We start from the raw sequence: 18,431 nt of genomic DNA, 5'->3' as shown, positions 1-18,431 counted from the left end.
AAGAATCTCCATCCTCCTTGAGGAGACAAAAAGATATGCACGGGAAGCTTATGGTGGCCTGCGTTTGATCTTAAGTCAACTTTCTTCCCCCTAACTCATCCCATTCCCCCCAACATTTGCGAAGAAGGGGAAGGGTTCTGGGGAAGTTGGGGATAAGTTTTGGGTCAAAGGTGCTTTCAGGCTCTGACCAGACAAGTTACAGAGAGGACTACCTACAGAGCACGCCCTGGAGCTGAATGCAGACCGAGTGCCCAAGGAGGAAGCTGCCTCACCCTGCAGGCTCACCTGCCCGGCCACAGGTAAGCGAGCGATAGGAAAGACTGGAGAAAATTCAACTTCCTTTATGGAGAGCTCTCTCCCCCTCCCCCCACTCAAGTGCCAACGCGCTGGCTGCCTGGCTGCGAGCCGGCGCTTTGGAGGCGCCTCAGAGCGGGTCTCAGGGTTCTTCTTTGGGCGTTCAGAAACCGGGACCCACCCAGCCAAAGCGGAGAGATGGGGGGAGGGGGCGAGGCGCCCGCGCCGAACGCTAGGCGCGGATGCACGCGGCGGTCTTGGGAGCCGGCGCGCACAGGTCCCGCGCTCTCCCACTGCGGTAGCATCCCGACATGACACTGCAGCTGCAACAAAGCGGCGGCCGCCGCCAGCCTCGGCGCCCACCCCGCGGCCCCAGCCCCACTCCACGCGGCGGGGGCAGCGGCCGGTGGCCGTGGGGGTGCGTGGAGGGGGTGGAGGCCCCCGGAGGGGCCGAGGAGGGGGAGAAGCCCTGAAATGCGCAGGAAGCCCGGTGGACACCTCCCGCACCTCGCCCGGCGCAGCCAGACTGCAAGGAAAACAATTCGCCTTCATTCCGGAGTCCCGGCTGAGCCCTACGGCTCCCCCAAATGACCCGGTCCGAGCCCTCCGCTGTGTTGCCTTCCCTCGGTCGCAAACCTCCCGACCCAGCCGGCCGGACCCCAGCCCCCCGCAGCCCCGGCCCGAGGACCCGCCCGGCTCCCGGTGCGCGGTGCCTTCTGCTCCCACGCGGCCGCCGCCCCCGGCTCCCCCCCCCCCGCCCCCAGCAACCCCGAGCTCTCACCAGGAAAAGGCAGCCCGCGATCATCGTGGCTCCGGCGATGCGGCTGCAGGAGGCCGGGGCGGTGCTGCTGCTCGCGGAGATCCCCATGGCTGAGCCCGGGGCTCGCAGGGCGCCCGGGGCGCGTGGCCCCCCGGCAGCTGGAATCAGCGGCTGCTTTTGCCCAGCGCCGCATCCACCGCCGCCTCCCGAGCCGGGAGCCCATCTACCTCCAACACCCCATGTGCACTGCGGCAGCCGGACAGCCCGACAGAGGAGGGAGGCGGCGAGGGAGGCTCCGGGGGCGCTCAGCACCTGCCCAGCTGCGCGGCTGCCCGGGCGGGGAGAAGCAGCCGCGGCTGCAACCCGCGCCTCCCCGTGCTCTCCTCCGACAGCGGCTGCGGAGAACCAGGGAGGAGGGCTGGGCGCGAGAGAGCGAAGGAACAACTTCCCATAGCGAAGCCTCCAGCCGCTGCCAACCACCCTCCTCCGCTGCCCAGACCGGCCGGCGAGGGAATGAGTCGGGTGGCCGCCGGGCGCGGGGACACACGTGGTGGTGCTGAAGGGGCGGGGAATCGGCCCTTTGTGATGTCACCGCGAAGGAGGCCGGCTCTTTGTGCGATCAGAAGTGGGAAGGCGGTCCAGGAGGAGCGCGGAGGGAGAAGTTGCCGCCTGGCGTTCGCCGAAGAAATTGCAGCTGCTTATTGACCCAGGGAAAACTTTGCGAAGGTATGCACACCCTTGACCCCAATTTATTTCCTTTTTCTAAGATGATTCTCAGTAAATTATTTCCTGTGACAGACGCCTTTCTATTGCTTCTGGCTCAATGATTAAGGACAGCAAACGACCATAAAGCATTAGATCAACTGTATGCCATAAAGAGACCAGCAACTTGGTTCTCAAACGTAGCTGCGCTTTAGAATCAGCTGGAGAGTTTAAAACATACGCGTTGATGCCTGGTCCTACCCCAGAGATTCTGCTTTACTTGGAACAGGATGTGGCCTGGGCATTGGGAATTTTTTCAGTTCTCCAGGTGATTTGAGGAGATTATGGGGCAAAGTTTGAAATCTTCTAGGCTAATGAATGCAGTTAAGGAAATCCAGACTAAAGAATTCCAAACCCGGAGTCCGCGGAAGCTGAGTCTGTGGATGGTCTTCCAGAGGTCTTGGAAATCCTTGAAATACGTGGGCCGGTGCATTTTCCTAAATAAAGGATCCAAAGTTTTGAATCAGACTGTAACAGAGAAAAGAAACACCCTTCCCCTCAAAAAAAGTGTTAAAAAATTTTGAGTTGAGTTCCAAATGCCTTTGTGGGATGTGAGTGGGTAGAGAGGGAGGTAATATTCTGCCTCAGAAGTAAGAGCAACCAGAGCATTCCCTTGGTTGGCTGGCATCTCCTGCATTTCTCAATGTGAGAGAGGACCTGGCCTTCCTTTCTTTGTCTCTCCTGGTGGGAGGCAGAGTCTCCTGAGAGCTGCCACCATTTCTGGTACAGTGTCCATCCTCTAGGTTCTGCCAGCACAGGGCACACTGTATTGAAATTACCTCTTTGGCCATCTGGCTCATACCACTCATTTGTGAACCCTATGGTGCTGGGCTTCTTCTAGCTTTCCTTGACCCCTTCTACTTCAAGATAACACAGTTTCTCAGTTATCTGCTTCAAGACTCAATACAGTACTCCTGAAGGTAACTTAGCAAGGCAGTTGCGAGAATAGTGGAAGAAAAGTGGTTACCAAATGGAAAAAGATGAACTGCTAAGTTAAATAAAGAAGACCTAAAATTGATGAGAGCTGGCTACTAAAAAGCAGAAGGTTTTTGCCAGTCACAGCATCTTTGTGTGCTACGGGCAAATAGCAATTTTGGACCTTGAGAGAACAATTTTGAAAAGTATATTTCTATTAAAGCCCTGCTAAGAGGAAGTGTGACAAACCAACCCTCAGTATATTAACAGAGGCTATGTTGCAAGAAAGGGAGCCTCAGAAACGACTGCACACAGGTCAGTAATTAAATGTATTATAAAATAATCCACTGAAATATTTAAGTACTATTAAGATATATATTTGGACCCAACACTGTAGAATTCCTACTATGCTATATAGGAAGTTTGCAGATTTAGCTATTTGAGGTCTGGTTTTGTCATGTATAAAAAGACTTTAAAATAGAAAAAAAAAAAAAAAAGAATGTAAGTACCCACTTTTTACAATGAAAATAACAGTTCACATTCTTAGTAGTGCCTGCTTTATGGTCAACATCCCGAGCTGATCCATGAAGGAATGAATGACAGGAATTTGATGGGAAGAGGTGTGAGCATACAAAAGCTACAAGAATCAGCTTAAAGCCACACTCAAAGGGGAAAAAAAAGCATGAAATTCATCTAAGCAACAGCAAGATTGTTTCATTTCAACACTTACTGAGTATCTCCTATGTGTTCGGCACTGTTGGGTACAGCAGAAACAATATTAAGAACTGATCCTGTCTTTGAGGAATTCACAGTCTCAGGGAGGAGAAAGGTTAAAAGATGACTAAAATAGTACAGCAGGTCTGGGTGTTAGAGATGGCTATTGTGCTCAATTATAGGTGCATACTTATTTCAACCAATCATGTGGCTGCCCAGAATAAAAGACTACTTTTCCCAGCCTCCAGTGCTCCTAGGTATGGCCATGTGACTAAAATTCTGGCCAAGCAGAATCGCCATGTGTGTCTTCTGGGAAGCATTCCCATTGGCTAGACCTTAGTTATTCATCATCCCTCCCATCCAAGGTCATGAAGACCTGCTAATTCTATCTCAATTAATTCTAATCTAATTCTATCTCTGTCACTTTTCCCCCTTTGCTCCTCCTCTAGATCTCTTCTGCTCTGGTCAAAGCCTCTTGTCTAGACGATTACACAAACCTCATGATTGGCATCCCTGCCTCTCAGTCCTGCAATAAATCTCTTCTTCACACCCTAAGGATAATGAACATTTTAGAACCTAAATCTGGTCATGTTCTTTCCTCACCAAATACCCAACAAAGTTTCCTCATTATTCTCAATTTGAAGTTCAAAATCCTAACAAAACAATTCATTCTGATCTCTGTTTATGGTTCAACCCTCCCCCCTGCTACAAGGTCGAGTAAACATGTACAGATATGGCACATAGAGCCTTTACTTCCTACATCTGGCTTAGTTTCATCCCCAGTACCTGCCAGTCCCTACAAACTCCAGGTTCTACACACTAATCCCATTAGATCATTGTGTTTCTTAACTACCTTGTCCTTGTCATACTTCTGAGCCTTTGTTAGGTGTTGTTTTCTTTTCAATTGCCCTCCTCTGCTTATTGAATCCCTATGAATCTTCCCTTTAAGACCAACCTCAAGTGGTACCTCACTCAGAAGCCTTTCCTAATGTCCTCTCCTCACCTTCTCTACCCTCATATGGAAAGACAGTTGTTCCTCTAGTTTTATCCTACATGTCTCTGTTACAGCATGTATGACATTATACTATAGTTAGTTTACCTCTCTGTGTCGCTGGCCAGATCTTGAGCTCTTTGGGTCCAAAGTTTATGTCTTAATCATCTTCTATCTCCGTAGTGAAGATTCAAGATATTGACCTGGCTCAATAAATATTTGTGGAGTGAAACAAACTTGGAAAGTTTAACAAACCATGGAACAGTTAACACACCTGACGTACCTTTTCCTTTTCCAAGCCTTAAATCAAACATCCTGAGTTGTGTTATACAAATAATAACAGGTTTAATCTTGTGTTTTGCTAAAGTGCCGTGTCCTGGACTTGGGTTAAGTGTTTTGTCCACAGCTTTGTTTCCTTAAACTAGTTCATTTAAGAACTTGCCGTTCTCTGGCCTAAGAAGGAGTATCAGCCATTCTGCAACAGATTGCAAGATTAAGTGCCTGGGCGTGGTTTGATCAAGTCTCCATGATGACATTCTACAAAGAAGGCATTCTTGGAGAAGATCAAATGGGAATAGGATTGCAAGGCAGGCACGGTTCTGGAAGCTTCCTTCTCTCTTGGATGGTAAAAGGGGGATGATTTGAAAAAATAAAATAGCCGAGGGCTTCCCTGGTGGCGCAGTGGTTGAGAGTCCGCCTGCCGATGCAGGGGACGCGGGTTCGTGCCCCGGCCAGGGAGGATCCCACATGCCGCAGAGCGGCTGGGCCCGTGAGCCATGGCCGCTGGGCCTGCGCGTCCGGAGCCTGTGCTCCGCAATGGGAGAGGCCACAACAGTGAGAGGCCCGCGTAATGCAAAAAAAAAAAAAAAAATAGCCAATCATTTGAAGGTATGACATCTTTGTCTCACTCCCAGGAACAGTGAGGTGATTAAATTAGTTCCTTTTTCTTTTTCACCTGCAGCACTGTGAAAAGTGGCCCTGACCTTGAATTGCCCATCATACCTGTGCCTTAGGAGTTCACACCTGTAATGTTCTCATTATACCATAAGCTCTTCCATGCAGGGGAATGGACAGAGAAACAACTTCATTAGCAAGAGAAAATTGGACCCAGAATCATTTAAGCAATGGAAATTTAGGCAGTATAATCACATACCCCCCAATTCACCATCCCACACACACCCTGCCTCACCCCGTCAAGGGCCTTTAGGGTTTTTTTGGATGATTGGTCTTTGGTGCCCTGCCTACATCAACTGATCTAAGGAAAACGGGATTTTTTTTCTTTAGAGGGAATTTTCCCTTCTGATTCGACCTTTTTCACTTTTATTCTCCACAGCACTTACTATGTATAGTATTTGACAAAAGATGTCCCAAAGGTCTTAGTGCAATTTTAAGTGTTCATCCTTTCAGAAGTATATACGTTACAAACGTTAGAAACCATTTGAAAGTTCAGGTTTTTTACTTCTTCATGCAATTACTACATTTTTAACGTTTTAGAATAATTCATATTTAATTTTAATTTTTGTCCCTCTAATGGAAGTTAGCAAACATTGACCAAAACAAACAAACAAACAAAAATGAAAACATTAGTCATTCAAGGGAATTCCCTGGCCGTCGAGTGGTTAGGACTTGGTGCTTTCACTCCCATGGCCCAGGTTCAATCCCTGGTCCAGGAACTAAGATCCCACAAGCCGCCTACAAGCCACGTGGTACAGCCAAAAACACAAAAAACAAACAAAACACAAAGTCATTCAAAATGCACCAAAATGCATAAAGGTAAAGAAATTGAAATACTAACACTTTCAAATGATTTTTTTGTTGTTTGTAACATATATACTCTTGAAGTAATGAAAGCTTGAAACCACTTTAAGGTTTTGGGGACATTCTGCTCACACTATGCCTTAGGCCCAACTGAAGTAGCTTGCTTGTATCTGAAGTCACTTTTAAAGCAGCATGAACTTTGCTTGGAAAATAATCATTTTATGGAATTATCTGAACTATTCAAAAGCCTTAGAGTAATCAACAATGTGGTTGTCACTTTGTGAGATTTTCAGCCGTCTCTCTTCACAGCACTAAAACTAATATTAAATAAAAGATTCATAATGATGAACACAATGGATATTTGTATCCTAATGTAGTCTTTTCTAGAACTGATTTATGAATGGGGTTGTTTGAAAACCCATCCTCCTCTTATGTCTTTTCCCAAATCAGTTAGACCCTGTTTTTTATATAGAAACATTTACTGCTTTTAAAATTAAGGATTGTAAATGAGTTGATTGGCTGCTAAAATGGTATTTTATGCAATTTTTCTCTTAGAAGTAAGTGTAAAAATGAGTTTCATTTTAAGGCATTAAATTCCTGTTTCCCTAATAAAATAAGTATATCTGTTTACAAGCAATTAAAAAAAATAACTGCACCCTAATTCCTATTGCTTTTTTTTTGGCTGCGCCACACGGCTTGTGGAATCTTAGTTCCCCAACCAGGAATTGAATCCGAGCCCTTGGCAGTGAAAGCACCAAGTCCTAACCACTGGACCACTAGGGAATTCCCTATTGCTTCTTTTTCCAAATTCTCCTGTCAGTTGGGCTGAAGACAGAGGGATTTGCAAGGCAGAGAACAAAATTTAAGGATGGGGAAGCCAGGGGTAGAAGGTTGAGTGTTATCTCTGGAACCCAGAGAAAGGTATAACTTGAAATTTCACAGGTCATAAGCTCTTAGTTTGAGTGATTGCTATATGCCAGACGTTTTCACAAATATCATCCTACATTAACCTTATGAGTCAGGAATCCTTAATCATATTTTACAGATGAAGAGACAAATTTTCAGAGGCAAGCGACTGGTCCAAGCTCACACGGCCTAGTAGTAAAGCTAGAATCCTACCCAGCTGCTTGGCAATGACTCCTGCTGGTGGCAGAAACTAAGACACAGTTTGAGAAATGCAATTTTAGCTCAGATCAGGAAAGAACCTGAGATCCATCCTCCCTTTACCTCCGACCCTCGCTGAAGACAGATCTCTAAATTCACTATGTACACTGCCCCCAGCCATTATATATCCACAATATTGAAAGTTTTTCAAATTTGTTTGTTTGGCTTTTTCTACCTTTTGACCCCATTCACCCATTTCTCCCACCCCTACCCTCCACCTCTGGCAATCACCAATCTGTCCTCTGTATCTATGTGCTTGTCTTTGGGGAGTTTTGTTTTGCTTTTTAATTTATTTTTGGCTGCGTTGGGTCTTTGTTGCTGCGCGCAGTCTTTCTCTAGTTGCAGCGAGCAGGGGCTACTCTCCGTTGCAGTGCGCGGGCTTCTCATTGCAGTGGCTTCTCTTATTGCAGAGCACGGGCTCTAGGCATGCAGGCTTCAGTAGTTGTGGCGTGCGGGCTCAGTAGTTGTGGCCCACGGAGCTCAGTTGCTCTGCGGCATGTGGGATCTTCCCGGACCAGGGCTTGAACCCGTGTCCCTTGCATTGGCAGACGGATTTTTAACCACTGCGCCACCAGGGAAGTCCCTGTTTTGTTTTTTTAGATTCCACATATAAGAGAGTCATACGGTATTTGTCTTTATCTGTCTGACTTCACTTAGCATAATGCCTTCGAGTTCCATCCATGTTGTTATACTGCCAATGGCAAAATTTCCTTCTTTTTTATGGTCCATCCATGTTGCTGCAAATGGCAAGCTTTACTTCGTTTTTACACACATACTAGAATTTCCTTATCCATTCATCCATTGATGGACACTTAGGTTGTTTCCATACCTTGGCTATTGCAAATAGTACTGCAGTGAACATGGGGCTGCAGATATCTTTTTGGATTAGTGTTTTCATTTTCTTTGGATAAATACCCAGAAGTGGGATTGCTGGTAGTTCTTATTTCTTATTCGTGTTTGTATTCCCTCACAGCACTTGGAACAATACTCTTCAAACAGGGGCTTGAGAAACATTTGCCTGCTTAATTCAAGATTAGTAGTAAATCCAAACTTTTTTCTGGGATACTTTGACTTGAGCTGATATAAAAACAAGAATATGTTTGGGAAACTTACCCCCCAGGAATTTATATTCCAAGAGGGAAAGGAAGGGGAGAAAGAGAATTATGTAGTCTTTTCCTTCCTTCCTTTTTTCCTTCCTTCTTACTTTCCTTCTCTTCTTTTTCTCCGTCTCTCTCTCCTTATTGTTTTTGGTTTGGTATGACACCTGTTATACACACTGAAACTTTTCCTTAGAAACATGTCAACATGTTTATTAAAATCTTTTTGGTATATCTGTACTTTCTAAATATCTTTAGACTGTCATAGCACTCTTTAAAAAATCAGAAGGAAGGGGTGAAGGGAGGGACCGAGGGAGGGAAAGCTAGAAAGGAAAGGGAAAGAGCGCTAACTACAGGCTAGGCAACTTGCTAGGTAGATCTCATTTGTTAATTTGTGCATTTGTGAGCTGGATAATTTTATCCACATTTACATGCAAGAAAAACTCAAGTGTGAAGAAATGTAACTTCTTACATTGTAAGAAGTAAATCTTCTTTCACCATATAGGTCATTACTCCAACTCCTCTTTCTAAAATAGCAATCCGTGTTATTTTCCGTACTCTTCCCTCTTTTATTTTTAATCAGCATTTTTCTTTACCTGGCACTGTATTTTATCTTTATGTGTTTACGTTATCGTGTTCTGTCTCCCTGATAAGAATTTAAGCTTTGTACTTACAATGTACTTAGATACCTAAGTTACACAGGTGTGAAGTTTCAGAATCAAGACTTGAACCCAGGCTTGCCTAGCTGGCCTACTCTTTGGATTATTTTGTACAATAAACCAGAGTGGTGAGATTTGTCTCAAAAGTTACATTTGGGGAGTTCCCTGGCGGTCCAGTAGTTAGGTCTCCGTGCTTTCACCACCAGTGCCCAGGTTCAGTCTCTGGTTGGGGAACTAAGATCCCACAAGCTGCGCAGCACGGCAAAAAAAAAAAAAAAAAAAAAAAAAAAAATTACATTTGGTTTTTGTAATTATGTTGTTGTTAATATTGGGCTTTGCCTTTTCAGTCCTCAATTTTGACCAGTGTAATGACCAGATTTAAAACGTGTGGCCCATTTTCAGCCTCAAAGATGAGCTCCCCAACCCTCTGGCATTTCAGCTGCAAGAGCAGGCAGGGCTGGGCCACCTGGTAAGGACAGTCAAGGATGTCCCCTCTGGCCCCTGGACCAGGCAGAAGGTGCGAGCAGCGGTGGTGTGGAAGCTGATTCCCAGGGGTGTCAGACTCTCCTTCTTTGCTCTGTTTTGTTTCTTTACCCTTCCTTGAATCACATGTTCTCAGCTTCACCTTCCAAGCTTTCTCCCACCTCCCCCTGACCTCACTTACACTTTGGAGTCCTTCTTCATCCCCTATGTCCAAGATGCTAATCATGGAACAAAAGCAACAATAGGAGAAGTGAACCAAACCAGACAATGGAGAAGAAAGCCAAATATCTTTCCAAATATAAGAGGAAGAAGCAAATCCTCTGAAAGAAGCTGTCATGGGTTGATGACTTGGGTATCAGAACTTGGGAAGGGATGGTTCCTTTCGACTCCCGCAGGAAGATTGAGCTGGTCCGATGCAGAGGCTGGGATCTTGAGAAATAAAGACTTGCCCGAGGTGGGGACTCTCAGGATCATGGAAGGATGCAAGCGGCCATGATCAGTTACACCTTCAGGGGATACAGGAGGGCTTCTCAGCAGAGATGACACACGAGGATGGCTTTCCTGAAGCCAGCTTAGCTGTGCCGTTGGGACGAGGAGAGGGGCATCTGTCTCCCCCACCAGAGGAACAGCCAAGCAAAGACAGAAGGTCCTCTAAGACTCTCTGGGGTACAACCCCTGGAAACCTGCCCACTTTCACCTACCAGTCCTTTCCAGGCTCACTCCTCTCCAGCCAGACCCACTTCCCCGGCAGGTTCTCAAACTCACTACCCAGATCCTGCCCCAGGGCTTTTGCACTTCCTCCCCTCCTCCCCTGCCTCTCTTTCCTCCTCCCTCACTGCTCACATGCCACTCCTCAGAGAAGCCCTCTCCAACTCCTCTTTCTTTTTTTTTTTAATTTTTATTGGAGTATAGGTGATTTACAATGTTGTGTAGTTTCTGCTGTACAGCAAAGTGAATCAGTTACATGTATACATCTATCCCCTTTTTTTAGCTTCTTTCCCCATATAGGTCATTACTGCAACTCCTCGTTCTAAAATAACAATCCTTGTTATTTTCCGTACTCTTCCCTGTTTTATTTTTATCAGCATTTTTCTTTACCTGGCATTGTATTTTATCTTTATGTGTTTACCTTATCATGTTCTGTCTCCCTGATAAGAATTTAAGCCCTGTACTTACACAACCTTTTCCTCTAGCTTCTTAGCAGACCTGGAAAGATTCCCCTTTTCTGCATTGGCCACGTAACTTTCCCTCTGCCTTAGAATTCCATCACCCAGAGGGCTTTGCATAAAAACTCTTCCCACTCAGGGCAAATGGTCCTCACAATTCATTTGTGAATCCAAAGGAGATTGCCTTATCCCCATTTAACCTTTGCTATCTGTTTTTCCTTGGACTTTATTATCTCAAAATGAATCATTCTACCTCTCCCTTACCTGTCTGTGCCCTGGTGTGTGGCAAGCTGTCTGCTCTAATGCTGAGGGCCTGCCTCAGATCTGGGGCAAAAAACATAAGGTGGGACCCGCTGGCACGGTTGTGTTTTTCTCCAGACTGGTCGAGCTGCTTGGATGCAAGCACATGGAGGACTGGGTGAAGTTGTAGCCTACAACAGAAGGGAGAAGCAGGGTGTGGAGGGTGCCTGCAATGGGGGCCTCACAGAGGTGGGTCCCGGAATCTACGCTGAGGAAGTGAGGGCATGGGGACAGATGGCAGGTGATTGGGGTAGGTGGAGGAGCCTCTCCGCCCCACCCAAAGCCACATCCTAATTCCCAGAACCTGTGATGGTTACCTCATAAGGCAAAAGAAACTCTGCAGATGTGATGACGTTAAGGATCTTGAGATGGGGGGAGATTACTCGAGGTTGTCTGGTGGGTCATAAATGTGGTCACAAGGGTTTTTAGAAGAGGGAGGTAAGAAGGTCAAAGGATCGAGGAGGAAGTGTGATGGCAGAAGCAGAGGTTAGAGTGATGCGCTCTGAAGATGGACGAAGGCCACGAGTGCAGGAGTGTAGGTGGCTTCTAGATGCTAAAAAACACAGGGAAATGGATTCTCCCCTAGAGCTTCTAGGAGGACCCAGCCGTGCTGACACCTTGACTTTAGCTCAGTGAGACTGATTTAAAAATTCTGACTGCACCATTGTAAGAGAAGAAATTTGTGTCGTTTTAAGCATCCTGCCTCCAAAAAGAGTTCTGCCCTAAGGCTGTGTGAGAACTGTTAAGTCCCAGGGTGTCCCCGAATTTAATCAAGAAGCCACTTTCATTGCATCATCATCCTCAACCTCGTTCTTCTCACCATCCTCACCATTAGCATCTTCAGGCTTACCTTCACTGCCCCCAACCTCAGCAACAGTTAGTATTTACTGAGCTCTTGCCATATACCGGGTTCCTTGATAAGTGTTTTATATGCATTATTTAAATTTCCTATCTATAATAACCCTCCACGGAAGATACTATTATTACCCTTATTTGAGAGATGAAGAAAATGAGATTGAAAGTTAACTTACTGGACAGAGGTTTCATAGGCTGTCTACCAGGTAGAGAAACGCACATATTTCCTGTTTCATGGTTTGCCAAATTGTGCTAAACAGGGTTCGAGATCGGAAGTAGGGGAGCCAGTGGGGCAAAGGATCTGATCCCTTAGTATATCCCTTTCTTATGTCTGCCTCCCTTTTGAGGATTTGGGGTGGGGGAACAAACACCCCATCCATTAGAACCAAGCTAAGATAGAGCCCTAGTCCCTGATCCATGACTTTGGCAATGGGTCCCTGGAAGACACTCCAGTAATAATAATAATCACCATTTGCAAACCTACTATGTCCTGGGCACGCCATAAATGGAATTTCTAATCTTCACAACTATCCTGTATAGTAGGTGTTTTGACTGACATTTTATCGATGAGAAAACTAAATCTCAGCTAGGTTAAAGGACTGCCCAAGTTTACCTGGCTCTTACACTTAGGAAGTGGCTAAGTCAAGATTCCAACCAAAGTGTAATATCACAGCCCATGTTGTTTCAGTTACATACTTTCTGTACTCAACTCCCACAAACAAGGTATATCTTGAGGTCCATTCAGGCTTACACTCACCTTTGGCTTCAGTATCTGGTCTTGTCTTGCTTTAACTGGGGCCTCCGTGGGTGCTGGGACTACTGTAGTTCAGATTTCTGCTGAACTGGACTCTTCATAGGTGGTGTTCTAGCTTTTGAACCCAGATCGTAACTACCCCAACCTTGGGGTTGGTTGCTTGGCTGGCTTCTTGGCCAAGCAAACCTCAGTATTTCATTCTGAGATAGTCACAGGTTCCAGGAATGCGGACATGGACGTCTTTTATTAATTATTCAGTTACCACCAAGGTGGGGAAGGTGGGAGGGGGTGATGAATTGGGAGACTGGGATTGACATATATACACTAATATGCATAAAATGGATAACTAGTAAGAACCTGCTGTATAGCACAGGGAACTCCACTTCGCTGTACAGTAGAAACTAACACATCATTGTAACACAACTCTACCCCAATTTAAAAAAAAAAAAGGAAAAAAGAAAAAGAAAATTATTCAGCTACCACGGTAGGCAACACAGATCAACTCAACCTTGGACCTGGCGCCCAGGTCCCTGCTGTCCAAATGTGGCCCTGGAGTCCACATCTCATCTTACTGTACACTTTGTCCCCCTGTCACAACCGGCCAAACTGTCCAGAGATTCAACAGTAAATAGTTATAGAATGCCTACTACGTGCCAGTCACTGCGAGAGGCTCCAGGGATTTCAGAGAACCCACTCTTCCATCACGGGTGGGAAGCAGAGGGTAAAAAACAAGTAAAAAGAGAATTAAGTAAAATAATTAGACGTTTTAATAAGTTCTACAAAGTAGCAACATTCTGAGTGACATGGGCAAGAACTCTCTGAGGAGGTATGCTTAAAACTGAGTCCCAGGGGCTTCCCTGGTGGCGCAGTGGTTGAGAGTCCGCCTGCCGATGCAGGGGACACGGGTTCGTGCCCCGGTCCGGGAAGATCCCACATGCTGCGGAGCGGCTGGGCCGGTGAGCCACGGCCGCTGAGCCTGCGCGTCCGGAGCCTGTGCTCCGCAACGGGAGAGGCCACAGCGGTGAGAGGCCCGTGTACCGCAAAAAAAAAACAAAAAAAAAAACCTGTGTCCCAAAGGAAGAAAAAGAGCAAGAGCACATAAAGAGTGTGGGGAAGAATATTCCAGACAGAGAGAAAAGGATGGACTAAAGCCTTTAAAGAACGTGGCCCCTTCAAGGCACTGAAGGAAGGGCAGAATGCCGAAGATGGCCAACGGGGTGGGGGGGGGCCAGATGCTGTGAACCCCGACAGTCCTCTGGATGTTATTCTCAGCAAAGTCCATTGAAAGGAGAGTACGGTTTAAGCCGAGAGAGGTTGTCAACGATATGAAAGGACTTACTTGCCCTCCAAACTCGGGCTGTACAATTCTCCAACAGAAAAATGGAGGACAAAATGCAAGCCACGCCTCAGTGCAGGCTCCCTTCCCTTGATGGAGGAAACGGAATGTTCACTCAAAGATGTTTCTCTGTACTTGGAAAGGGGTTCCTGGCCTTGTTCCTATGTCTGACACTGCAGCTTCTTTACAACTCAGCCTCAGAGATAGCTTTTTTTGCCTTAAACATCATCATGCTCTTTCACTATTTCCCAATCTGGGAATCTATCCTAAGGAATAATCATCGATGCAAACGAGAATTTATGTAGGAGGCTTATAGCATCATTGCAACAGTGAAAATTTCACAACCTAGATATCCACCAGGAGGGAAATATTTAAATTATGTTATATATTGAAATAATGGAATATTATATAGTTATTACAATAATATGTTTTGAGAATAATGTCTTTCCATATGTTTAGTTATGTAAAAATCTTTGTAATATAACATGAAATTAATGTAAATATTAGTTAAGAATATTGTACATATATGCATATACATACACACGTTCTCAATTTTATTTGAGGTATTGAAACCAGGCAAGACGCTGTGGAGCCCTCCTGGGTACAAAAACCTTTCCATGTCCCCCAGTTCTTGTTTCTGGAAAAAGACTTTATTCCCCTAGGCCTTCCCTGGGTTCCAAAGAGCAAATTCAAGCAATTGCTAATTATAGAAGTGAGTGAATGCAGAAACTGAGGAAAAGCAGTCAAGAAACAATAGTGTAACATAAAACCGATAAAACCTGAGTCCTAGTTCCTCCTCAAGGGATATCCATAACAATCTGATACTGTATCTTTGAGTTGTTCTGCAGGAACTAAGGCCCCCACCCAGGTGAAGGATGCTAACTACCTGCAAAGATCCCAGACCGTTTGGAACCAGAAGGTTGATGATTGAGATTCCCGGTAACCACCGTTACCTCCCAACAACCAATCAGAAGAAAGTCATGCCCCCTGCAGCCTTCACCCCAAACGTTTCCTTTAAAAACTATTCCCAGGGCTTCCTTGGTGGTGCAGTGGTTAAGAATCCGCCTGCCAATGCAGGGGACATGGGCTCGAGCCCTGGTCCGGAGAGATCCCACAGGCTGCGGAGCAACTAAGCCCATGCACCACAACTACTGAGCCTGTGCTCTAGACCCTGAGAGCCACAACTACTGAGCCCATGTGCCACAACTAATGAAGCCTGTGCACCTAGAGCCCGTGCTCCACAACAAGAGAAGCCACCCCAATGAGAAGCCCGCGCACCGCAACAAAGAGTAACCCCTGCTCGCTGCTACTAGAGAAAGCCCATGCACAGCAACGAAAACCCAATGCAGCCAAAAATAAATAAATTTTTTAAAACAATTATTCCCTAAAAGACATTGGGGAGTTTGCGTCTTTTGAATATGAGCCACCTGTTCTCCTGCTTGGCCCGACAAAAAACCTTTCTCTGCCCCAAAACTCCGTTTCTGTTTGTTCGGCCTTACCGTGTATCAGGCACATGGACTTGGGTTTGATAACAATAAGGTAAAATGAATGTAAAAATTAAAATATTTACAGTGGATATGTAACTGGCATTTTAAAAATATCACCCAGTCCCTAATAGGCACTATAATAATATTTGTTGATTAAAAAATAATGTTACCGAACAAAGTTCATGTCCCTGACAAACAGTGAGGCCAAACCAACCAAAAAGTCAGTCTGGAGCAGAGAACGGTTTAGTGCAGGGCCCAGCAAGGAGAAGGGGTGGCTCATGCTCAAAACCCCCAAACTCCCTGCTGGTCTGGGGGAAGAGGTTTTTATAGGCAACATTTGAGGTGAGGGCTGCAGGGTGTGTAACTTTCTTCTGATGGGTTGGTGGTGAGGTAGTGGGGAGGTGCTCCAGGAATCTTGTGCTCAGCCTGAAGTTGCCATCCTCCACCTGGGTGGGGGGCCTTGGTTCTTCAGAAGGGCTCAAAGATATTGTTACGTCTATTACTTGAAGAGGAACCAGGACCCTGCCCCAAGGCTGCACTGTTGTTTCTTGACTACTCCTCCCTTGTTTCTGCATCCCCTCTCTTCTCTGATCAACAACTGTTCAAATCTGCCCTTTGGAACTCAGGGAAGGTCACGGTGGCTGAATGAAGCCTATTTCCTACAAATAAGAAATGAGAGACGCAGAAAGGTTTGTACCCAGGAGCTGCACAGGGTCCTGCTCCGTTTCAATAACTCTACAGGAATACAAGAGAATTAACTTCAGGTCCGTGAATGACAACTTACCTCTCTCCCTTGCAGGAGAGTGCAATGGGTAATGGAAAGTTTGAGACTTCTTAAATTAGAACCTTTTTCCCTTATAAAAGGACCTTCCCATCCTTCACCTTGTGACTTCTGAGCCTTTTTTAGAGCATAAAATGTGCTTATTTGTGCCCATCTCAACATCCTTAATCTGGCTTATGCCCAGAAAAGTTATTCATGTCTTAATCTTCATCAGTGAAATAAAAGTGGTGACCGGGGAGATAATATATGTAAAAGAGGCTGGAAGCTATATTTATTGGCACGCAGAATAAGTTGTTGTTTGTATGGTAATTGGAGTAGCCCTGGGAAATTTGCTCCCTCCCAAATCTTTCTTTCCTTCTAGCACAGTATGAAATGCTGCATTAGAGGGTAATTTGTTCGGCTTAAGGCATCATTAAAATGTAAATACCCAGGATATAGACTAAGCCATTCTCAGTTATAATTAGTTTATCACGTCCTTTTCTATAACTCCAGGATCTGACCCTGGGTCCTGCTCGATGGGAGAGTGGATGTCATGAGGAGTGGGAGCTGGTGAGGAAGAAACACACAGGACCAGTGAGAACCAGGTGAGTTTGGCATGATGAGAAGGGCACAGAGCAAGGAGTCTGAACACCTGGATTTGAGCCCTGCCTCAGCCACTAAAAGTTATGGGAGAGGCTGCTTGGAGAGGGGGTTCAACCCTGCCACCAGCACAGTCCTGTCTAACAAAAGCAAATTACTGCCACCCTGGGCACAGGCAATGAGTCCCAGCACAGCTGTTGCCCAGGCCAGGTGGCAGTCTTCGAGATCTGACACAAGAATATTGTCCACGAAGAATAACTATGAAACTAAAGAGGGACTTCCCTGGTGGTGCAGTGGTTAAGAATCTGCCTGCCAATGCAGGGGACACAGGTTCCATCCCTGGTCCAGGAAGATCCCACAGGCTGCGGAGCAACTAAGCCCATGCACCACAACTACTGAGCCTGTGCTCTAGAGCCCGCGAGCCACAACTACTGAGCCCTCGTGCCACAACTACGGAAGCCTGCATGCCTAGAGCCCGTGCTCCGCAACAAGAGAAGCCACCACAATGAGAAGCCTGCGCACCGCAAAAGAGAGTAGCCCCCACTTGCTGCAACTAGAGAAAGCCCGTGTGCAGCAACGAAGACCCAAAGCAGCCAAAAATAAAGGAAGGGACGGAGGAAGGAAAGCAGGAAGGAAGGAGAGAAGGGAGGAGGAAACTAAATGAACCAATCAGCCCCTCTCTCGGGAAGTTTTTTTTTTTTTTTTTTTGACAGCACCATGCAGCTTACAGGATCTCAGTTCCTGACCAGGGACTGAGCCCAGGCCACAGTAGTGAAAGCCCGGAATCCTAACCACTTGGCCACCAAGGAACTCCCTCTTGGGAACTTTAAAGTCTAGACTGAGAGAAGGACTTAGCCATGGGCAACAGCCGATGATCCACAGAGGTGCAGGAAGCAGAAACCGCAATCAGGGGAGGCCAAGAGCCAGCAGGAGCCGTAAAGGAGACAGACGAGTTGGTTTTTATCTTCTCAAGTCATTAACCTGTGGCAGCAGAAGTAGCAGGAATAGCAGAGGCAGAGATAAGAGGAGTGAGGCTGTCACCAGGTGTAACGCTTGGGTGGGACTAAGAATTCCCTAATTCTGGGTATGTGGCCCGATGCCTGGTTTCTGTGCTGTATCAACCTCTGCAGAACCTTAGAATGTTCCAACATCCATAAAGCCTGGGTGTATGGCTGCTGGGATTGCGTCTTACATTTTCCACTTGCCTGCATGGACCAGGGTCTCCTACCACACACTCTTCTCCAACACACACACACATGTACATACACACACACGCACACACACATGCATATCCCCCATCAGAGTAGGGAACCAAGATGTGCCTCTGTTGCTTTCAGCTCCAGAGTCTTGTTAGCTTGAGATAAATTCCCCTGATCTGTTTTTTTCTAAAATGAAGGAGCTAGATTTCACTAGATGGTCTCTAAGGTCCCATCCAGATCTTGCCTTTAGAATTGCATGAAACCAACAAAGATGTGAAGAGATTAGGATTGAAACATGTTTTTATTATAGTACCTTCGCCCACATTAAGGGAGATGGTGTCTAAGAATTTACCCCTTCCTTGCTGTGGAAATCCAGT

General features: G+C 46.2%; 1 protein-coding gene and 1 long non-coding RNA gene across 2 annotated transcripts in view; one reads left to right on the top strand and one right to left on the bottom strand.

The window, feature by feature from the left end:
* The window catches only part of TNFRSF21 (TNF receptor superfamily member 21), a 64,832-nt gene extending 63,303 nt beyond the window's left edge, over positions 1–1,529 (bottom strand). Inside the window, exon 1 of the mRNA XM_019949916.3 lies at positions 1,076–1,529. Within this exon, the coding sequence (XP_019805475.1) occupies positions 1,076–1,162 (87 nt within the window). The 5' untranslated portion in view covers positions 1,163–1,529. The remainder of the gene's footprint in view (positions 1–1,075) is intronic.
* Positions 1,530–1,617: 88 nt separating this feature from the next.
* The window catches only part of LOC141279724 (uncharacterized), a 58,529-nt gene continuing 41,715 nt past the window's right edge, over positions 1,618–18,431 (top strand). Inside the window, exons 1-2 of the long non-coding RNA XR_012334431.1 lie at positions 1,618–1,780; positions 16,769–16,860. This is a non-coding gene — a long non-coding RNA (uncharacterized lncRNA). The remainder of the gene's footprint in view (positions 1,781–16,768; positions 16,861–18,431) is intronic.

Source organism: Tursiops truncatus, chromosome 10, assembly GCF_011762595.2.
Source record: "Tursiops truncatus isolate mTurTru1 chromosome 10, mTurTru1.mat.Y, whole genome shotgun sequence".
Taxonomy (NCBI): Eukaryota; Metazoa; Chordata; class Mammalia; order Artiodactyla; family Delphinidae; genus Tursiops; species Tursiops truncatus.
The sequence above is the reverse complement of the archived record's forward strand: the minus strand, read 5'-3'. Positions and strand labels throughout refer to the sequence as shown.